This window comes from Physella acuta, unplaced genomic scaffold, assembly GCF_028476545.2.
Source record: "Physella acuta isolate Inbredline_101_S28 unplaced genomic scaffold, ASM2847654v3 ptg000592l, whole genome shotgun sequence".
Classification (NCBI taxonomy): domain Eukaryota; kingdom Metazoa; phylum Mollusca; class Gastropoda; family Physidae; genus Physella; species Physella acuta.
Window position 1 is genome coordinate 1,771,927 of NW_026732111.1, and position 24,205 is coordinate 1,796,131.

The 24,205-nt window shown below is 37.0% G+C and overlaps 3 protein-coding genes across 3 annotated transcripts in view; 2 read left to right on the forward strand and 1 right to left on the reverse strand.

The window, feature by feature from the left end:
- The window catches only part of LOC131947380 (early endosome antigen 1), a 222,188-nt gene that overhangs the window by 174,183 nt on the left and 23,800 nt on the right, over positions 1–24,205 (reverse strand). The gene's annotated exons all lie outside the window — the stretch shown is intronic.
- LOC131947391 (repetitive organellar protein) overlaps positions 1–24,205 on the forward strand; it is a 73,101-nt gene that overhangs the window by 19,223 nt on the left and 29,673 nt on the right. The gene's annotated exons all lie outside the window — the stretch shown is intronic.
- On the forward strand, positions 11,367–17,319 carry LOC131947389 (putative leucine-rich repeat-containing protein DDB_G0290503). Its single transcript, XM_059308600.1, has 8 exons — positions 11,367–11,434; positions 12,653–12,751; positions 12,933–13,059; positions 13,141–13,266; positions 13,422–13,906; positions 14,093–14,197; positions 14,430–14,484; positions 16,580–17,319. The coding sequence occupies exons 2-8, from the start codon at positions 12,653–12,655 to the stop codon at positions 16,969–16,971; spliced, it is 1,389 nt and encodes a 462-aa protein (XP_059164583.1). The 5' UTR covers positions 11,367–11,434; the 3' UTR covers positions 16,972–17,319.

Sequence of the window (24,205 nt, forward strand, 5' to 3'; positions counted from 1 at the left end):
TTCCATTGCTGTCTCATAACTTTAAGATAGTTACCCGTCAGCATTGGCATTTCAGAGAGGATAAAATTACCATCTCGTTAAATGGGTAACTTGAATGTGGTGTGTAATGTGGAGCCTCCAACTAATCTAGCAGCGACTCCAGTAAGAGCTGCGACTTTTACGGCATTTTTACCGTAGCATCGATTCACTTGGTTCTTAAGAACATTAAAGGTGAAAGTCTTGCCAACTCCCGCGCCACCTGTCACAAAGAGTCTGAGTCTTCTGGCACTTCCATTGAGCTGTTCATGAATACAACTTGTCACATGATTATATAGCTCACATTGCTTGACGTTCATTGCAGCACACGCAGACTGGAACTGTTCATCAGTCATGCCTTGATCGAGAGGTTCTTCTTCTACGAATTCAGCCTCATTGAATTCCTCAGGCTGCAAGAGATTAAAAGCATTTGCTTGTACAAAAGCATTCTCTAAATGATGATCTCTTCTTCGGAATGTCTCCATATATTTGCTCATTTCTTTAAGCTGATCTTCGCGAGCAAGGAATGCCTCTCGAGCAGAATCGTAGCCTTCAAGTAGCTCATTCTCATTTTCAAAAGGCTGGTACTGCACGAGGAGAGAGTAGAAAAAGTTCCCCGAATCTCTTTGCATTTGGAAATATGACACTCGTACGACTGCAGGCATATTTCGTACTGCCATTTTGGAACCGTCTATGAGTGTGATAAGTTTTTTTCTACCGTTTTGCTGTTGTTTTTCTTCTTCATCAGCATCAACACTTATTTCGGAGTCATCAAAGCGTTTGCCGTAATGTGGTTCAAATAACATAGCAAACTCAATCAAAGACATATCCTTAAAATTATAATCAGGATGTTGCTTTGGGCGTATTTCGTACCGATCGAAGAAGTTAGACGCTACGCCCGTTGCTTCATTTCTCTCAAAAAGAAGGCTGCGATAGCGCTGATGCTTCAACCTTGTATCAAGGAACACACAATTTCTCGTACTTCCTCGCAACGGTAAGTGACACAATCGATAGACACATTCGCATGCTGAGACTTGACGCTCATGCAAAATTCGCATGCAGATTTTGAACATTTTTCGCGAAATGTTTGTGTCTTCACGACGAATGTTTCGAATCGCTTCTGCAACTCCTTCGTTCATAATCGTTGGCTCATTTTTCGAGATGTACTTGCCAATGTAGTATGCGATTCTCTCATCGTTTCCGCATGGCTGAATGTCAATATTAGCATCCCAGAGTTTGAGGATGATGCGGTTGTAGTTATTGACAAACCTGTCCTCTTGTCGTCTTTTTAAAACACAAGTTCGTCCGCCATTTCGAATGAATTCATCAGATGTGTGTTCGAGAATTCGCGTCTGATTGCATGGCTGACGCGGAAAGCAAAATCGACACATATCCTTGCCATTTTTATAACATGTGTGTGTGTGTTTGTGTATTTGGTTTCGCTTCACCAAATTATGCATAACGGAATCTTCATCTTCACACTGATATCGGCAAGATATTACCTCATCAATCAGTTTTATTCCTTCCTCTGACTCAAATGAAGGAGCGTTATTAATCCAAACTACCATATGGAGATGAGGACTGCCGCGGTTTTGGAACTCTATACGCCACCAAGAACCTTATCATCTGCCTTTATGAATTTCAAGAAGGCGTTCACTCTTCTCGAGAAATGGCGACTTACTACGACTGGATATCGTTCGATTAGGCGTTGAACCTCATCAATTGTGAGGTCTATTGGATTTTCGTGCGATCTATTATCGGCATGCAGTAATGCCATGCGCATGTCTTTCCAGTTCAGATCATTGCAGCTTAACGTGAGGAACCATGTTGGTGGACCGAGAATGCGAATCATGGCAACTAACTCGCTATGTGCAGTTGACCAGTATGCTGCCGATCCACGTAAGTTTCTCATGTAAAGGTGGAGATCCTCTACAGCACCTTCCTGACCTCTAAGTTTCTTAACACATGCGCTAATGCTTGACTTAGCTCGATAGTACTCAAACATTGAGAGCGCATAGAAAAGGTAATCAGTGCGTTGGAAACGTTTAATTTTTCCCATAATTCGCGCCTGGAAGTAATCCAGCGGAGTGATTTCAACTGGGCGATCCTCATTCAGGCCATTTTTTCCATATGGGAAGAGATCATACCATGAGAACTCTTCAGCCCTTCGATCATGGTCAACATTTACAATATTGTTTCCGGTTTTTCGCCGGATCTCATTAATATTTTCTCCCTCAACTAGTACATCTTCTACATCAGGCTGAACAATATTAATGGGAGCCATGACGGAAGTTTGCATGGGAACGTAGTTACTTTCGTGTGCGGGCATTTCATTAATTCTGGCCTCGCCATTCACATTCGCATCAGAAATTTCATCCGAAGGTAAATTGTGCATGCGTAAGTGATCATTTAGCTGCATAACTTCACCATTAAGACGAACATCAATGTAGCTAATTCTGTACTCTATGTTTCGAGATCCCACTGTGCGTTTTACTATACGCAGAAGTTCTTCTGTAGTATCGCACTCTATTACACATGCTCGACCATTGGCGCTTCCGCTTTTTCCTTTCGGACCGCAAGAATGGGAATCGGTAAAGTAGTACTTTCCGTCAAAATGCATCAATCCCAATGTCGAGCCATCGACAATAAGGACACCAGCACTGTGTTCCTCGAATAGACGTGCAATACCATAGCGCAACGTCAGACCATTAACTCTATCGTTTTGTTTGTCTTCCAGACTGCCACTGCCTAGCCAAGTATCGTCATATTCCAGTTTAAATGCTTTTTCAAACATCGTGACATCCTTTCGTACAACATTCAGGTTTTCCAACATCAAGAAACCATCAGGTGGAATCTGAGCTACTCCAGCTTGATTTCTTCTGACTTCAGTTATATCACGAATATTGGCATATAAATCATCTCCGGCTAGCATATTCTGATTAATAACATTACTATCCCATTGACAAGGGGGATGAATCGAAGCTCGGATAATGTTCGCTGTCACCATAGCAAAACATTGAACTCCGGCAAAGCCAGAAACAAAAACGTGACTTTGTGCTTGATGCCAATTGCCGTGAACAATTCGAGACGACTCGTTTATTCGAGTGTATAAACTGCGCGCAATTGGTTGATTTTGCATTTCATTAGGCATTGTTGGTACATTAATCAAATCATCTTCTTGTTCCTGTTGCGTTTCTGGCAGTGTTTCTTCCAGACTTTTTTCTCCGGGGGGGCACTTGAAATCTTCGGGGGGGCGGTAAACTTTCTTCGGGGGGGCGGACACTGTTAAAAGTATATATTTTCTATATAAATTTCATTTCGTTCGGGGGGGCGGTAAAAAATTTTCGGGGGGGCTTCGCCCCCCCGAAGAGATGCCTGGAAGAAACTCTGGTTTCTGGAGGAACAACTCGAACAAAGTCTTCTGGAACGAGGCGCGCAAAATGATTAATTGTCACATCACTGTAGAGAGGATTGTTTTTAATCAACAAACGAAGTGCGGCGTAAATGCGCTGGCGAGAAATGGGAAAGTCACGCGAAATATTCAAATTCTCAAGTGTCTCAGTGACAATCACCATGCCGGAATCATCGCTTGAGAGAGGCAACATCGATGGTAATTGTTCGCTGACTTCAAATATATCGAGCGCAAAAAAAAAAGCCTGACCCTTGAATCCATATTGGCCAAAGCGGCCATTAAACTTGATAATTTTAATTTATGGATTTATACGACGTAAAAGTCTGTATTCACACTCGCTCAAATTGGCAATTACGTCGGGAACTTCACCAGGATCAAGGTTATTCCAGTAGGCTTTTGACGGAGCCATGTTCTTCTTATTGTTGCGCAAGTGCGAGTTACATCGGTGACAAACTTCTAGCACAGTCTTTTGCGCAAGCTCAGGGGGAAGGTATCCCTTAGAAGCAAGCATGTGATATTTTGTCACCTGATTAGAATATCACTTCTTATGACAAATATCACAAGTTACATTGCAAAAAGTGTTTATCGTGTCGAAAAATGTTTGCATTGCTGCCGAACGTTGGGCGTAAGCAGTACCATGACGCTTTCTGTCTTTTGCTTGGCGAGAGACCCTTTCTTCTTCGGTCTCAATCGCAAGTGCAGCAGCTGTTCGTTCTTTCTTCTTAGCAAGACGAGAGACCCTTTCTTCTTCGGTCTCAATCGCAAGTGCAGCAGCTGTTCGTTCTTTCTGCTTAGCAAGACGAGAGACCCTTTCTTCTTCGGTCTCAATCGCAAGTGCAGCAGCTGTTCGTTCTTTCTGCTTAGCAAGACGAGAGACCCTTTCTTCTTCGGTCTCAATGGCACGAGCAGTAGCATGACGCACTCTATCTTTTGCTTTACGAGAGATCCTTTCTTGTTCTGTCTCCATCGCTAAAGCAGCAGATTTTCGGTTTCGATCTTTTTCAAGCTTCTTTTGATACTGACCTTCTTCCATAATTTTTGGTCGTTTAGGAGGATTTTCCATACTGTATTCTGCATACTTCTGGCGTGCCTTTTCCAATCGACGTTTTTTCTGTGTTGCCGTTTCTTTCACCATTTTGCCCTCGCGAGTAAACCATTGACCATCACCATTCTACTTCCTTTGTAAACAAACACCGCGTGACCACTACTGAGCCAATCGCGTGCTTGCTCCTTCAGTAAGCCAGAAGAGGGAAAGTACTGTTGTAACCCCGATGTGTTTGTGTATTGTTATCCCAAAGTCGAATGCGGTATAAAAGGTTGAGTGAATGATTGTCAGAGGTTAGTTGATAGCGGTTAGGACGAGGGCTGGTCTGTTGTGTGTAAAGAATTAAGACGGAAAGAGGTTAGTAAGACAACTCGTAAAAAGACAACTCGTAAAAAACAGAGAAAGCAAGTTAAAGAAAACGTGGGAAAAAACACGTTGTGTGAATACGTTACTGACTAGAACACATAGATTTGAACGCGTGTCGAGTGGGATAGCAATCGTGTGCCCAACCACTCGACCATATCGTCTCCCCCAAACTGGCCACCAGTGGTAATAGTTACCTCCTGTAAAGTCGGTTAAAACTAAATTATCTGCCCCTAAGCCTGTCGCGAAGTGGGATCGTTCGCTTCACTGCGCGCGGCAAGAGAGAGGCTAGCTACGCGTCGCTGGTTTTTTTCTAATGGCTCGCAGAGGAGAATTATATATATATAGATTATATAGCGGTCTAAAATGCTCAATAAAATGTTTCCATTGATCAATTTAGTAATAATAACAATTGCATATTCTATGGTCATCCAAAAGAAAGCTTCCCTGAAAATTTCAGCGCGCTAGCTAACTGGGAAGTGCCAGAAATTTCGATCGCAAGATTTGATTGGAAAGACAAACAAACACAGAAACACAGACACAGAGAAAGCAAGTTAAAGAAAACGTGGGCAAAACATGTTCCATAGCCAAATGTTCACTAACCAAAATAATATTCTGAAAACTTCAATATCTTGTTTTTTAAACTCAGCCGGGAAACGAGAGCTCTTCAGGAACATGTGATGTTTCCAAGTAAAGGGCTTTATAGGAAAAATATATATATAAAAATTTAAAAAAAAAATCAATTCAAAGAATTCATCAAATTTCAACGAAATAGTATTCCTGGATAACACTAACTTTAATGATTATTTTTAAACAAATAAAATTATCAAAACTTCAAGACACTATAAAAAAAGTTAAAAAAGAACTTTTGAAATTTCTTGTCTGCAAGTTGGCGCCCCTAGAAGGGTCCACAGTTTGGGAACAAGTGTTATAAGGCTTAAGTGAAAACTACTTTTTTTTCATAAACAATAAAAAAAAAAATGTATTTAAATATATTTTTAATGATTTTAATCAACACAACTTTAATATAATATTCCTTTTATTTTTTTATAGTTGATGACACTCGAAAAATTAACATGTGTACAAAACAAACTGTATGAGTGACACAATGAAACATTTTGGGGCGGCGTGGCAAAAGAGGTAGAGCACTAGGCTGCTAACCCGAAAGTCTCGAGTTCGAATTCTGTTTCCTGATCCTACCCAGCTTTGAAGCTAATGCGGCTAGGCAAAGTGCTGACTACACACATCATATATATGTCAAAGTCAAAAACTCTCCTTTATTTACTTTACTTCTTTTCAAACATTTAAAACATATTGTGATGGTTTACAGACACATTGGAGAAACTACAGGAATTACAAAAGCTAAACATCATTTTTACAGACATCTCTTACATAAGTTAATATTACGCTTTCGCTATGATCAGGCTTACACGCCCCAATCCGTCTGAATAAGTGAGGTACGTGTCATCTACATTCGTTAATTTATCATTTCCATGCAAATTGTCATCCGGGTAAGCATTTGGAACAAATAAACTGACACTTTTAATTACATATGAATAAGTCCCAGTTCCATGTTCTGAAAATCGCGGAAAAGTTGATACCGAACTACACATTTGATATACTACTTATATATATAATTTCATTAGCCTAGCTGTACCAATACTGAAGTTATCGTGTTTAAAGACATAGGCTTACACATATACACACACAGAGACATGCGGACAAAATTGCAAATGTATGTTTTTTTTCTAACTCAAGGAGGTGTAAAATGGGAACAGGACATTTCCCCCCTGTCAATTACCCCCCGGATATTTCCCCCCCCCGACATTACCCCCCAGAGTAATTACCCCCCTGTCAATTACCCCCCTGTCAATTACCCCCCGCCCAGTAGGACATTACCCCCCCCCCCCCGGACAGGGTTAGAGTTAGGGTTAGGGTTAGGGTTACGTTTTAGGGTTAGGGTTAGGGTTAGGGATAGGGATAGGGATAGGGTTAGGGTTAGGGTTAGGGTTACGTTTTAGGGTTAGGGTTAGGGTTAGGGTTAGGGTTAGGGATAGGGTTAGGGTTAGGGTTAGGGTTAGGGTTAGGGTTAGGGTTAAGGTTAGGGTTAGGGTTAGGGTTAGGGTTAGGGCTAGGGTTAGGGTTAAGATTAGGGCTAGGGTTAGGGTTAGGGTTAGAGTTAGAGCTAGGGTTACGGTTAGGGTTAAAGCTAGTTTTAGGGTTAGGGTTGTGTCTAGCTTTGGTTTTGGTTTTGTGTGAAGGTTTAGGCTAAGGTGGATGCTTAGGTTTTGGTATTTTTCTTAAGGTTTGGATTAAAGTAGTATATAGGGACAGTGGCGTAGCGAGGTCGGGTGTCACCCGGGGCGGCACTTAATAGTGTCACCCCCCCCCCCAGAGACATAGAGACCCTTCCAAGGGACAAACTTTCAAACTTTCGATTTGTACCCCCCCTCAAGTTTTCGATTTGCCCCCCCCCCCCCCCCCTCAAACTTTCGATATGCACCCCCCTCGAGTTTTTCTCTATATATTTTGCTATTTTTTGCCTTGGTGTCACCCCCCTTAATGGTGTCACCCGGTGCGGTCCGCTGCCCCCGCCCCCCCCCCCTCACTACGCCCCTGTATAGGGATAAAATCCTAGTTAGAGTTAGGATTTTAACTTGAGAGGAGGGGGGTAATTCCCCGGGGGGGTAATTGACAGGGGGGTAATTGACAGGGGGGTAATTGCACCGGGGGGTAAATACGGGGGGGAAATGTCCGGGGGGGAAATATCCAGGGGGGTAATGTCCTGTAGCCGTGTAAAATGTCGAGATTTGTAAAAATTTCAAATCTCGATTTTTTTTTTTTGCATGATTACTACACTACCTCATACTTTTTATTCGAGAAAGTATAGTGTAAAGAAAATCTCAGGAGAAACTTTTGAAGACATTTAGACATTGAAATGTATTTTAATGGTTATGTCCCTTGTCCCAGTCATCACACTTTAAAGTTTTAATGTTGTTTTAGTGTTTACAAAATAATAACAAAAGAACGTCTTAACAACATTCCTGTAAAGATTTAAAACTTCAGTCCTATTGGTACAGTCCCTGACACTTAATATTTTATATTGTTTAAGTAAATAGAACTGTGGGCTGGTTAGGTGTTTATTGTATTGATATAAAAACAAATAATAACACGTGGAGTTATATAAAGAAATAGAAAATATTTTTGCAAGATTAATTTTTTTAGCATGGTATTTAACATGGTGGATACAAGTTTCATTGTTTGAAAAGTTAACCATGCACCATGTTTTGTGTTGTACTTCTATAAACTAACGATAGTAAAACTACTGCGGTGAGATAACTTTGCGGCTTGTTCTGCTTGAGACACTTCAAAGTAAAGTTGTTGACCTTTCTTCATGTCAACAACCACTGACCCAGCAGCGCTAGTGTCTGCACATTTCACTTCTTTAGACAAACACATCCCTCCAGCCCACACACCAACTCTAATCTGTTTGTATTCCTATTCATGTAGAGTAACACAGACAAGATATAAACCATCATGTGGTGATACAAATGTTCCTGTTGTTTGATTAAAATGTTGACCGTTGTATTCTCTAATTTCACCAAATGTTTTCATCCTTGAATTCGATGTGATCATTGAGTTGTCTTTCAGATGGATATAACAACCATATCTATGACATGCTGCACGTTTCTCTGTCAAGTAGGAAAAAAACATGTATGTTTTGTTAAACGTTTCTTTACATTGTTACACATGCGTTAATTATTTGTTCATCGTTTTTTACTTTCTCGTATATACGAATTATAGAGAAAGTATTGTAATCGTGCAAAAAATAACATGAAATTTTGACAGTTTTCACCGTTTTACTCCTCAGTCCTTCATCACATCCGGAGTATAGATGACTTATTTTAATCAGGCAAAAATTATAAATACAAATATATAAACGTGTTCGCGTTTTATGCGTTATCGAGTCGTAAAAACTGGACTTTGCAATTCTGTCCGTATGTCTGTGTGTCTGTGTGTCTGTCTGTGTGTAAACACGATAACTTGAGTACCGTTACAGCTAGGTTGATGATATTTCATATATAAGTATTTTATCAAAATCGTAGATGCTGATCAACTTTTGAGCGATTTCCGATAATTGGAAGTGGTACTTTTTCTACTTTGAATTTTTCAAAAGCCTATAAGTTGCGTACTATTTTAGATAGATGCATGAAAATTTCACACGTAAGTAAAAGATCTAATTCTCTACCTTCTGTCAAATTTTGAGTAATTTCCGTTGACCGGAAGTACTTATTTACGCTATTTCCGATTTCTCAAAAAACGCATGTAAATATATAAAGTACTAATATCATCCCGCACTTTTATGCACATTTTATTAGGCGTTCACTTGGTTTTGAACGGAGTGGTCTAGCGGTAGAGAGCTGGACTGCTAACCCGTTAGTCTCGAGTTCGAATCCGGGTTCAAGTCAGTAGATCGTCCCTGAGTCCACCCAACTCTGATGGGTACCTAACTCCTGTTAGGGAAAGTAAAGGCGGCTGGGCATAGTGCTGACCACACTATCTCTTCATATGCCGAGGTCACAGAAACAACTGAACTCTACTTCACTTGCCCCATAGACCGTCAGGTTTGAAAGGGAAACTTTTCACTTGGTGTTCAATTCATTTTTTTACGAGATTCTATTTTATTATAAAAAGTTTAAGTAATTAAAAATGGATAACAAATATTGTCAATGTCCTGAGTTGCCATCCCTCGTAATTTTATATTAAAATATTCGAGAAAGTTTAGGGGAGATCACTCCCGGTTTATTTAGGTTAGTATAACTGCTTGTATATGTATTATATAATAGTTAGTATTGGGTAGTATATACTGTTTACGTAGTATTTATTGGTTAGCGTTTCGTAGTGTGTAATGTTTTGATACTATCTATTATATTGCATATTTCATTTTATTTCCTTTATCATCATCATTCAACTAATCAGTGACTGTTTTTTTAGTACCCTCCTCACCAAAACTGTGAACGCGAAAACGAAACAAAACTCTGTCACAGTTTATGTTTTAAACAGGTGCATGTAAAGTATAAAAAACGCAGCGAAAAAGTAAAGGTCACTGAAAAGAAACGCAGTAACAAAATTGAAACGAAATAAATGGTTAATTATTGGGTTGCTGTGAGTGCAACTGTTAAGTTAATTTCAATAAACTTGTATTATGTATAGATATAAGATAGTAATATTAAGAGTGTAATGAATGAGCTAGTAAATGACTGAAATGTATGTGAAATAAATAAGATATTAATTGAACACTCTGTGCCCCCTCCCCCTACTCGACAACGTCTTAAGTAAAACTCGTCGGCTGATTTCCAAAAAAAAAAATACACTTAATACAACAAATTCATTTCTTTGCTTTTTCCTACATTTGTTTTTATACATTTGTTGGTTTTTTTTTTGTTAAAATTTTGTTCTCTACAAAATACGTAACACAAACAACAACCGCGGAACCATTTTGGGTACTGGAACGGAAGAATAGCATTTAATGAAAGTTGATGTAGGAAATGGCATTGAAACACGGTGAATTTGAGACACGAACAATGTTACAAATTAAATTATTATCTCGAGTTACAACTGTATTAATGTAGTACCGCGATTAGTTTTTGTTGCTCACATATAACCCAATATTAAGTAGACACATGTCATGTTAACTTTACAAAGACAGTAAATATGAATTATGAATTGACAAGGTTTGTAAGTTGTGACCTAAACAGTAAAAGTATTTTTCTTAGCCATATATACAGTAAAGTGAGGTTTTAAAGTTACATCAGTAGGCGTTTTATAAAGTGGCACCACTAAATTGTTGGCTGATAATTGGGTAGAAATCACTGATAGCTAAGGTATTGAAAAGTACACCCTCTAAGTGTGGCACCAAAAAAAGTATTGACTGCTAAAAAGTGCCACCCACCTTTTCAACTAGAGCTCGGGGTGGGGGGGGGGGGGGTGATTTTTTTTTTCCACTAAAGTCAATAAATATAAATTAAATGGGAGGGGGCACAAAGTTGATAGTTCGCCCCGGGCCGGCTAGGGTCGCTACGCCTATGATAACATGTAACTGCAGATGCAATAGTCCCAGTGATGTAATTCAACTACTCGACACAAATGTTACGTAAACGACTGTTTTAACTTTCAGCTTAAGCTTGCATTTTACAGCATCCACATTTGATAAATTGTGCTTCGATTTCGCATTTTACCGCATCGAGATATCACCTATCGTGCTTTAATTTCGCATTTTACCACCTCGATATACAACCTATCATGTTTCCATATCGCATCTGAACTTCACCCACGTTAGTCGCTATATAAATAATTAAAACGACGTGTTTGAGATCTACCATTGTTTACTTACCTTTAGATAGAATGTTGTTTTGATGAAATAGATTTCTTGTTGCGGCTGATCTACACGTAGTTAAATCATCACTACAAGAGATAACTCTCATATTGACAACACGATCGGGAAACCCCGCTATTATATAACGGAGGAAGTTCAGCTACTCTACAAAATTCTAGATCTAGTCCTTTGATTCCCCACAACAAGACTAGGCCTATTTAAGGTACTGCTAATCTTTAATCGATTTAATCTATTTTTAAAACAGCATTTCCTTTTAATGTAACCAAACAACCTAAAATAATGAATTTGAAACAAAATAAAAAGCCCTTCTACTTCTTTAATTATTACTCAGTTATTAAATTGTCTTAAGTTTTAAGTATAGGCTACAGCTTGATAATATATAATTTCCTTAAAATATACTTATTAATAGAAAAGTATGTAGGTCGTTTTATAAAAAACGTTTTTTATTACTGTATGTTTAGGCAATTTACAGAAAAATTGTTAAGATAGCTCATCAAATCACTAGACAGATAATGAAACTGAAAAACTGAATTGCCCATGTGTATAATTTTAGCTATCAGGAAATAACATAATTGAAGCCAAGGAAAACGATCGCATTTTTCTGATATGTATTACATAATTACCTGTGACTTTAGTAAACAGATCTATAAAAGTTATAACAATACTTAAAGTAGTTTTCATGTAACTGTAGATTGCCAGTTATAGTTTGATAATTTAGGAGAAAAAATTAGACTTGGTAGATTTATAACTGGTTGATTATATTCAATTTCATTATTATAATTAACTCTTTATTTACTGTCTTAATTTGTGGATGAAATATTTTTCTTCAACAATGAATTACTATATTGCTTTTAGTACACTAAAATTATACATGACTCAATAAAAATTATAAATATTTATATGATTTCAAAGATTCACCTTAAATTACAATAATAATCAAAGAGCTAGGCTTACCGTCCGTAGATAATGGATTTAATTTAAGCCTGACAAATTGGCGCAGTGGATTTATATTTAATAAAGAGTAAACTACTTAATGCAAACAATAACTCCACAATCAGACCCCTTTAATGATGCTTTCCTTTACTCCCCTTTATAGTCATCTTCGGGGATTTAAAAATATTGACGGATATTGATGATATATGCACTAGACTGACTATTTTAATGAATAAATGAGCAGTTACTACTTTGCTTTAATTGTCGTAGGATAAAATAATTATTTTATGCTTGTAAATTATAAAATTTGCAGTGGAATAGTAATAATAAAATTAAGAATTATGTAGATGGAAACAAATGGGTTACATATTATCGACTTTAGATATCGACTTACTGATAATGACAGACATAACATTGATTTTGTCTAATAAAACAACTAATACACATATATTATATTTTTAAAATTAATAGTTTTAATAATATTCAGATGCCTTCGAGAATTCAGGTAAAGCTTGTTACAAAGCATAAGAAATATTTGGAAGAACAGATACAAGTTTTGGAACCTGTTATAGGAAATATGAAAAATGTAAGTAATTACCAACTTACGTAACACTTACAATTTAGAAAAACATTCTGTACAGGATAAAGTAGATTTAGCCTTTACGAAGAACACGTGTTAAGAAATATAGAACAACAACACTTGTTTAGGAAAATATCACTCCAACACGTGACCACTCTAAAATATTGTTGTTGTTTACTTTCACCAGGTTGTTGCAAAAAGTAGGGCGTGGCTAGAAGAAAAAACTGACCAATCATCTGTCAGCTACATCGAGCTATCACAAGAACTGGACACAGCAGCCACGGCCTTATTGGATGTGACGTCACATATTTTAGGTCAATACTCTAATAGTTTTTATAATTTAAAATCTCAAAGCCTACTGTCATAAAATAAAATTCTAAACCCCAATCCACCAGACGAGGACAACATGGATGTCAACAAACCAACGCCATCTTTACCACAGCCTGATACACAGACAACAGCAACATTTCTAACAGTGGAATCAACAAGACAACTCAAGACACAAGTCACACATACAGCGGGTATGTCTTAGTTTTGTTTGGTATAACTAGTACGGTTTGATACTGTTTAATTTAAAAAAAAAACAGAAAATTACTTTAATTGTTTTTTAACGAATCTATTTTTCAACATTTAATTCCTTTAAAATCATAAACTGTATAGGTGCGACTATTTTCAGTTGAAGAACATCCTTGCCTAGAGCGTAGACTCGCCTATATTGAAACAACACTATCTTCACTGCATGACACACAACACAAGTCTACAGATGACATATCAGAAATAAAACAACGGAGAGACAACTTTGTAACAGAACAGAGTGACAATTGGGTAAACATTGATCAACTGACTAAAAAACAAAAACATAATTTTAAAAACCTCAGAAAACAAATGAATGAACAAGATAACAAAGTAAATGAGCTGAACAAAGAAATTGAAAGTTTAAAAGAAAAAGAATCCAAGTCAAATAAATCACTAGAGAAACTGTCTCAAGATATGAATGAATATGAAAACAAAGTGCGCAAAATAAACAAAGAGATGCAAGATATAAGAGACAGTATGAAAGAAGAAATTAAAAGCAATTCTGATTTGATTGTTTCTTTACAAGATGAAAAGAATAAAATCTTGGACAAAACATCAACCCAATTTGAAAAGTTACAATCAAAGGTAAATTTTAAAATTGCTGTATTCTTTGTACACAGTTCTATTCTTACTGCAATTTAATTTACTTCAAAGTGTTAAAAGGGGCAGTTGACTAACTTAACCTATAATCATAAATTTTATATAAATGCTAATTGTATGTGAGTTTTAATATACAATAAAAATAGTTGAATATATAAATCTTCAATTTAGCACAATGTAATGTATAAACTCCTACAACAAAGATTGATGCCCATTGACAAACTGATTCAAATCTTTAACCAGAACTTGGAAACTAGGGAAGAAAAATTAAATAAGGTATGTTTGTAATACTGTATTAAAAAATCATTTGCAACATTGATAAATCCTAAATTACTCCAGTAATGTCCATAATTTTTGGGAATTCACTAATAAATAGTTTTAATAATTAAATAAGAATATACAATAAATCATTTCCTTTTCTTAAAAGTTACCATTATCTATTGAAGCTAGTGAGTCAGAATACATATGATATTTTTATTTATTTCGTTTACGCTTTATTTTGATTTAGCTGGGTGAACTTGAAAATACTATTTCAAAGTTGTCTAACGATTTTCATCTCATAGGTAAGTTTGCTTTGTAAAAAAAAGTTTTTAAAACTTATTTATATAACAATAGTAATTTTATGACAATTTTATCTATTGATTTTCTCGTTTAAATGTAAGAATAGTAAAACCTATCAAATAATTCTCAATGATAACCAATCGGTAAAATGTTTTATAGGTTTTTTTACCTCCCACTCTCACGCTCTCTCTAAATCTCTTACTCTCTGCATTTCTATTATACGGACGTACAGCGGTCTACCCTAGTACAGTAAGACATATACAGAGCTGCAGTTTAAAATTATCTAATTTCAATTAACGTCACGTCATCCCCTTATGTTTCTTATATTAAGAAGTTTTAACATACGAGCCAGATCTGAAATAGAAAAAAAAGTAATAACATGAAAACATTTATAATTACTCATTTTTAACATCTTAGTATCTAATTAATTTGCTGTAAACTGAAATGAACATTACAAAATGCTGTGCAGATCTTGTGATCGGTCATTATTAAGTAGATCTACAACTGAACAACTTTAGTTCTAATAATTTTCGTTTCGATAGATAAGCCATATATAATTAAACTATAATGTGAACACATACGAACTGCATGATTATAATGGGAGTCGGACGATTTCCCGAAAGACACTTGCCCGAATGCGACAATGCCCAAAAGCCATTTGCCCGAAAGCCAATCGCCCGAAAATGTGAACATTACTGATTACCAAAAATCATTTTTAATCAATTTAAATTTGAAATGTTGATAATTAAATAAATGGCTAAACAAATTGAAAGGGAACAAAATACTATTTAATATCTGCAAGCAGGCATTATGAATTAATTAGTATTTGCTATATTATAGAAAGCGTAGGGCCTACATCTTTTGCTATCTATAAAACAAGACGAATATATAATTTTCGCTTATCTGAGGTTTTTAAAATGATTCTCATTTTTTGTATTAAGTAATAGCTTCAACACATTATCTAAACAAGGAGCATTAAATGAAGATCAAATATAATTGACTACCTTTAGTTTTTAATTTCGCCGCCTGGACCGCGCCTCGTTCTTTGTGAAATGATCACCCCACAAGTTAAACGAAACAAAAAAATCAAACAAATGTTGCGAGACGCCGCGTCGCCTACACCGTGTCCAGAGTTTCTTCCAGGCATAAAAATTTTTACCGCTCCCCCCCCCCCCCCGAACGAAATGAAATTTATATAATTTATATAGAAAATGTATACTTTTAACAGTGTCCCCCCCCCCCTCCGAAGAAAGTCTACCGCCCCCCCCCCCCCCCCCGAAAATTTCAAGTGCCCCCACCGGAGAAAAAGTCTGGAAGAAACACTGACCGTGTCATAGACGCTATATAACCATCGCAGCACGTCGGCTAAACAAGGTTTTCAAAACTTACACCAAGAGAGTATAAAATACCGCCGTCAACATAGCATTACATTATTAAAGATTAATGTTTTTATTTTACTGCATTTTCTCAATTTTCAAACATTAAATGTTAAATTTTAAATGTATATACATTTTTAAAAATATAAACACATTTGTTTTTTTATGTCCAGAATTGTGTTATCAAAATGTGTAACATTGAATTGATTAAGAATGTCTTTTTTATATTAACAAATGCCCATTCGGATATTTTTCGCAATCGGGAAAGTGTCCGTTCGGGAAATCGGCCTTGGGGCAAACGGCATTTGGGCAAGTGTATTTCAGGAATTTGTCGTAGACCCGGTTTTAGCATAACGTATATAGGCCTACATGTGTTGTACGTTTTGTGACGTTTAAATTGACCTGCTAAACTGGTAGTGTCAATACATGGGAAACGATAAGCTAGCACCACACAAACTAAGGACCGTACTAATTTAAAGGTGTAGTGTTTCAATTTATGGTCTTGGACAAAGTTATGTAAACAATATAGATTCTTATATACAGTTTATTTTTTGAAAAATTATTGTTTGATTTGGGTTTGTCAATTTTACTTACATTATAAACTGCAGACAAAACACATATAATGAGATGATAACTTAAACTAATGAAACGACAATTTACAAATATTATGGATCAAGTATTCAGAATATTCGTAAAATGTAACTTGTTTTCTAATCAACAGAGTCACGTGTATGTAACAGATATGCTTGTCAAGTGACGCTTGTTTATTCCACACCTGTCAGTACTGGATCAATTATTTCAACATTTAGCGAAGTACGTGAATATAACGGTCAACATTTCAATCACACAACAGGAACATTTGTATCACCACATGATGGTTTATATCTTGTCTGTGTGACTCTGAATGAAAGGGAAGATAAACAGATTGGAGTTGGTGTTCGGGCTGGAGGAGAGTGGTGTAAGTTTATACATGTGAAATGTGCCGCCACTAGCGCTGCTGGGTCAGTGGTTGTTGACATGAAGAAAGGTCAAGAACTTTACTTTAAAGTGTTTCTCGCAGAACAAGGCGCAAAGTTATCCGGCTTCAGTAGTTTTACTATCGTTAGTTTATAGAAGTATAACACAAAACATGGTGGATGGCAAATTCTCAAAACAATAAAACATGTAACCAACAAGTTAAGCACACGCTAACAACTTACTGCATGTCCATAAACATTTAATGGTTTGTATGTTGTTGTTTTAGTCATCATTATACAGTTCCAACTTTTTCAATGTGATCACCAATTAATATGTTGTACTTGACCACTATAAACATATCTTTCTTCTTCTTCTTTGTTCTTAATTTTTAGTGTTGGGAGAGATCGAGCCTTATCTGCCAGAGAGTTTTAACTCGAGACTTTTTTCGAATTTATCAACCATGAGCTTTTCCGACTCGACCATGCTTCCATCACAATTAAGGATTACGTGTCAATGGGGTATGCGCCATTGAGGCCATTGACTCCGATTTCAGCCTGCTTTTCTTTTTGGGTTTGCTTCCATAGCCTTTGTCCAACCAAGAACAAACTACAAGGCAGCAGTTGTTTGATTTTGGACCCCCAATAAACATACGAGATACATCAGGTTTTAAAAATCTTTTGTTTCTATGTATATGTGTATCATTGTATTTGTTAAAAACAAAACCTAGTTTGTGTGTGTAAATTTTGAAATGAAATCCGCGTTTTCGGACAAACACAATGAACTATTAAAAACATGGAATAAGTTTACTGGGTAACTTAAATATGTGTGAGATATATTTTAAAAAGTTAATTATTGTTATGAATTTGTAAATATTTTGAAAGATACTGTCAATAACTTTTGTTTTGCTTCACGTTAAAAAATAAATAAATTACAGTTATTCTCGAAACAAAAACCGCTCTTGTGATTCTAGTGAGTAACAGTGTATGTGAATTAACACCTTCGCAAACACACGCACACATAAATAGACTATACATAAGTCTGACAATATATAGACCATATTATATATATATATATATATATATATATATATATATATATATATATATATATATATATATATATATATATATATATATATATATATATATTATGCATGTTGGGCATGCTACCCTGTTACTAAGAGACCTATAGCTGAGCTGTGTTGATCCTAACACAACCGTTAATCAACTAATATCTAGACTCTTTCCATTTATTTATCTAAATTATACATACAGCACCGCCAATGTTACACAAGCATAATAAAAGTACGAAACTTTATGCAGGCAGAAAGTTACTTCGCGTGTAATATGAACATCAGATTAGAGAAATAATAAGCCTTTTAAAAAGTTAAAATAACTTAAATAAAAAGACATACAGTAAATAAGGAGATATATTTTGTGCGGAGAGGGGGGTCTGGCTTTAATTGGGGATTTAAAAAAAAATGCTTAGTTTATTTAGTTGGGTTAAGGTTTAGTGAAGAATGTAATTTTACGTAACTTAAACAAGGCTACTCGAGTTTTATTTCTTTTTTACTTTCTCGTATATACGATGTATAGAGAAGGTATTGTAATAGTGCAAAAAAAATCGAGATTTAAAAAAAATGACGTTTTACACCTCATTGATACGGAAAAACATAATTTTGCAATCTTATCCGTATCTCTGTGTGTCTGTGTGTGTGTGTGTGTGTGTGTAAACACGATTACTTGAGTACCGTTACAGCTAGGTTGATGAAATTTCATATATAAGTATGTTATCAAAATCGTAGATCCGTATCAACTTGTGAGCGATTTCCGATAACCGGAAGTGGTACTTTTCCTACTTTGAATTTTTCAAAAGCCTATAACTTGAGTACTATTTTAGATAGATAATTGAAATTTCACATGTAAGTAAAAGATTTAATTCTTTACCTTCTGGCAAATTTTGAGTAATTTCCGTTAACCGGAAGTACTAATTTACGCTATTTCCGATTTCTCAAAAAACGCATATAAATTTATAAAGTACTAATAATATCCCGCACTATTATGCACATTTTATTAGGCGTTCACTTGGTGTGCAATTCTTTTTTTTTACGAGATTTATATCTATTATAAAAAGTTTAAGTAATTAAAAATGGATTACACATATTGTCTGTGTCCTGAGTTGCCATTCCACGTAGATTTATATTAGAATATTCGTGAAAGTTTAGGGGAGATTACTCCCGGTTTATTTAATGAGAAATAAACCACTGTAGCTTACGTGTTTTGCACATCAAACAACTCGCAAGACCGTTAAGAAGATGATTCGCGTTAAAATTTACATCTATTCGCCACAGTTCGGTCATCTGAAGTGAAATAAAGACTACATCCTTTTTTTTTTAGTTTGGTGAGATTTCCAATTCCGTCTTAGATTGAAATATTTCTTTTAGCTAGATGGCACAATATTTAAAAAAAACAAAAACAGACCTTATTCTATATTCCAATATAGTCGATTAATAAATAGCCGTTGCTACTAGTCTGTTTTCATCTTCTTCTGTTCTTTGTCTAGTCGTGTTAATTAAGTTAAGCGTGATTGCTTAATTTGTTGTGGCTGTTTGATTGGTGGTTTTTAATATTATCGCAAGTGTTTGGTTTGCTTTTAGTACTAGTATACAATCTTAATACAAAACAAGTCTACAGCTATATAACTACTATCAGTGAAGTAACATGGACCTGTCTACTTTAGTGTTGGCTACCCATGGGTCTAGTTGATGTAGAGGGGCAGCGGGTGGGGTCGTCCCCTGCCGACAGTAGGGAAGCACAAAAAGCGGTAAAAGTCAATTTTAATAAGCTGAAGTTTTGAATTATAAACGGTCAAAGTTAAGAAATTAAACGGATAGAATTCTTTATTCAACTGCTTTCTACATTGCTTGGGTAAATGTGAAGTACACTCTTAAGAACCAGAGACCTGGAAAGATCGTTTACCATCAAGATGGGAGAGGAGGGGGTGCAATTCTGTCGACTAAAATCGGAATGATTTATCCTGGACTGGTAGATGACCGTTATAACATTTAGAAAAGAAACAAAGCGTATTGTGTAACGATAAAATAAGAAAAAAAATTGGTAGGGGTGCGTCGCTTCTTTGCCAAGATAAATGGGGATGATTTATATCGGAATGGTAAGTAGATAAATCATTATAAATCTTAGAATAAAAACCAACTGTATTAACGCGTAATATACGATTTCGCTAGCTAGGCGACGCATCACTTTCCTGTGCACTTGCTTGGCACCCAAGTACAATTGTATGTTTTGTTGCTGATGTCGCAAAAACGTATCCAAAGATGGCTTCTTAAATTATTCTAATATGTGAAATAAACTGTTAATACACATAAAATAGTGAATAATAAAACTATTAGCACTTTTGTAGCTTAAATCGACTATTCATTTAGTAATAATGATCATTAAAAGTGGGCTGAATTCATGAAGACACAATTTTTGTCCATGTGCTTGAGTCAACGGAGTGTGACGTCATAAAAAGTTAGAAAACTAAAGTATAAAACTATTTATGCGAAAACTGATAATATTCCTGCTTGCGGATCAACTGTGGTTCCGTTGAAGAAAGGTCAAGAACTATATTTTAAAGTTCAACAATCAGGACCAGGGTCTTTCCTGCAAAAAGGAAGCGGTTTTACTATTTTAAGAATTTAGTTGAAAGGAATATAGTGTATTTCTAAACCAAAAAATTAAAATCAAAATATTATCTCAGTTGAATATTATCATACGGGTTCATTCTTGCTATGAGCTTATATTAAACTTCATACACTCAAGAGATAACGGCGTGGCTATGCGGTAGAGAAAATGTTCTGCTAACCCAAAAATCTCAAGATAGAATCTGGATCCAGCAAGTTCAGCGTCCACGAGTCCGCTTAGGTCTAATGTCCACCTAAATCAATAACTAAATCTTCTGTTCATATGCCGAGGTCAAGAAATACAAGAACTCTACTTCGTCTTCCTAATGGATCGCTAGGATTATTTACTTTATACACTGAAGATATCATGACTGTTTTATAACTCTATCTAGCATTACTTTTACTTTATATAATATTAAGAATGTATATTTGTAATATTATTAAGTCCTTAATAAGAAAATAATTAAAAATGGATGCAATAAAACTAATTTGACAATCATAAATATTACTCTATACTTGTATTTTGCAAATTTAACATTTCTGTTTGTATTGCAAATATATTTTTGTATTATTCACGGTGAGCCTAATAAAAGTTAGCTCTAATTATAAATTGGTTAATATCTATTGCTGTTCCATGTGTTGTAGAAAAACCTAATTAAAGTGGTATCGCTTTAAGCAATAGTTTGTGTACGAAACCTATCTTCACTATAGACAGATAATATGCAAACATCTCAAAACCATATCGAAATATAATGTCAAGTTCTTTTTTCGCAAATATGTGCCGAGCACTACATTAACTAACAAACAATGTAAAGAAGGTGGGTGGATTTCTTGGTTGTGAAAACTTGAAATGATCAGCGTGAAGAGAACACTTATCATTTTTAAATCAATGGCTCGTCATTAAACTGGGCGTCCACTGAGATTTTAAAGGCCGAGATCCAAGGTTTATATTTCACCCATCTTATTTACTTACTTAGTCCTCCTTGCTCCTTATGGAGCATAGGGCCTCCACCATTTCCTTCCATTTCTTCCTATCCTCGGCTATTAATTTTGACATCTCCCAAGACATCCCTATTGGCTTCAGTTCTTCAAGAAAACTCCGCCTCCAGGTCTGTCTTGGGCGCCCTCTCTTCCGCTTTCCCTGGGGGTTCCACAACAGCGCTTGGCGTGTAACATTTGGGTGAGCCTTTCGCAGTGTGTGATCCACCCAGCGCCACTTCCTCCTTCTTATTTGCACACCTATAGGCTCCTGCCTAGCTTTCCTCCATAGTTCCAAGTTCGGCACTTTGTCCTGCCATGTCAGTTTCAATATCTGTCTAAGGCATCTATTCATGAAGGTCTGTATCTTTGCTGTGCTTGCCTTGGAGACTCTCCATGTCTCTGCTCCATACAGCAGAACTGCCTTGACATTAGAGTTAAATATCCTAATTTTTGTGGTAGTGGAGATGGCCGAACTTTTCCATATGGGTCGCAGGACTGTGAAAGCGCAGCGGGCTTTATTAACTCTAGCGCGTATGTCCTCCTCTGTGCCTCCCGTTTTGCTGATCTTGCTGCCAAGGTAGACAAACTCTTGCACATCATTTACCTGTCTTCCGTCTATTGACACTGGAGCCTCCTGTTTATTGTTAATTCTCATCATTTCCGTCTTTTCTTTGTTGATCTTCAGACCTACGCGCTGCGAGATGGCTCCTAATGCATCAACTTTTTCTTGCATGTCCTGTAGCCTGTGCGAGAGTAAGGCAAGAACATCTGCAAACTCCAGATCTTCTAGTTTCCCCGTGAGTGTCCACTGAATACCTTTTCCAGAACTGGCATAAGCTGTGCGTGTCACCCAGTCGAGAACCACCAAGAAGAGGAGGGGCGACAGCAGACATCCTTGTCTCACACCTGTGTTGACCTGGAACTCTTTAGACAGTTTCCCTGCATGGCTAACTTGGCATGAAAATCCATTGTAAAGTTGCTGGATTATTTCCACTAACTTAGCAGGTACACCATAGTGTCTCAACAGATTCCATATTGTTTGCCTATCCACACTATCAAAGGCCTTCTCAAAGTCAACCAGGCAGATGTAAAGCGGGGCTTGCCATTCTATCGTCTGTTCTACAATAATTCTAAGAGTGGCTATCTGATCTGTACAAGATCTTTCCTTCCTGAATCCTGCTTGTTCCTCTCTTAGCTTAAGGTCAACAGCCTCTTTCATTCTGTCCAAAATAACTCTGGTAAGGACTTTACTTGGTATGGACAACAAGGTAATGCCCCTCCATTTTCCACACTGAGATAAGTCACCGTTCTTAGGCAACTTCACAAGGAGGCCCCTTTTCCAATCGGTTGGGATCTGTCCTGTGTTCCAGACTAAGTTGTTTTAATGCCTCTGCTGGGATATTATCTGGTCCTGCTGCCTTGCCACTCTTCAAACTATTTAAGGCGTTGAGAATTTCCTGTCTGGTGATTTCCTCGGTATTGATGTTAAGGGGTTCCCCTGGCTCCAGGTCTGGTGGATCTTGAGGTGCTGGACCGTTTAGTACTTCCTGGAAGTGCTCTCTCCATCGTGCCAATTGTTCCTCAATTGACGTTAGAAGTTTACCATTTTTGATCCTCACTGGCCTGTTGGTATTGGTTTTCCTCCCACTCAGAGCTCTGGTTGTTGCATAGAGCGTCTTGAGATCTCCCTTACTGGCAGCTGTTTCGGCCTGTTCTGCCATTTCATTTATAAACAATCTCTTGTCATTTCTTAGTTTCCTTTTCACCTCTTTAGCCTTTTCGTTATATCGAGCGGCTGCTGCTTGTTTTTGCTGCCGTGTTTTTGCTTGATTTAGTTCGCTCTTTAGGCTTTTTCTTTCTTCCACCTTCTGCCATGTATCATCTGTGATCCAGGGCTTCCTGTTTGGCGCTCTGCCTCCTAGAGCCTCTTCGCAGGCTTCAATAGTGGCTTGCTTAAATACTTCCCAGGTGTGTTCAACTGAATCAAGATCTTTCCTTCTGTCTGTAGAGCTTCAAATCGATTCTTTAGGGTGACCTGAAAATTTGTCCTGTTGTCTTGCGTCTTAAGTTTACTTACATCAAATCTTCTTCGTGGATCAATTTCATGTTGCCTCTTCTTTGCCTTTAGCTTCATCTTCAGTTTAGCAACAACCAGGTGGTGGTCGGATCCTATGTCTGCTCCTCGCTTTGCTCTCACATCCTGCAGTGAGGCCCTCCAACGACGCCTTACCGCGACATGATCAATTTGGTTTTCGGTATGATGATCTGGTGATTTCCAGGTGGCTTTATGACACCTTCGGTGGGTGAAAAGTGTACCGCCGATAGTAAGCTCATTTGAGGCACAAAAGTCTGCGAAGAGTTCACCATTTTCATTCATTTCCCCTAGGCCATTGGTTCCCATCTCCATTTCCCTGCCTCTGTTGTCTTTGCCTACTTTGGCATTTAAATCACCCATGAGGATCAGCATGTCGCGCTTGGTTACCTTATCAACCACCGACTGAAGCTCTTCGTAGAAACGGTCTTTTTCTTCCTCGTCTGCGTTGTTCGTAGGAGCGTAGCACATGATAATGGAGGTCTTTTGAAACCTGGATTCAAATCTAGCTTTAATTATTCGATCAGATACAGGTTCCCATTCCATCAGGCTTTTTGTTGCCTCCTTTGTCAATAGCAAGGCTACGCCTGCCTCTCGTGGGTCGTCCTCATTTTCTTTTCCCGAGTATAACAGTG

Coding starts and splice junctions, on each gene's coding strand:
- LOC131947389 (XM_059308600.1), top strand. CDS start 12,653: ATGCCTTCGAGAATTCAGGTAAAGCTTGTTACAAAGCATAAGAAATAT. Junction 13,267..13,421: donor ACAAGTCACACATACAGCGG/GTATGTCTTAGT, acceptor GACTATTTTCAG/TTGAAGAACATCCTTGCCTA. Junction 14,198..14,429: donor GGGAAGAAAAATTAAATAAG/GTATGTTTGTAA, acceptor ATTTTGATTTAG/CTGGGTGAACTTGAAAATAC.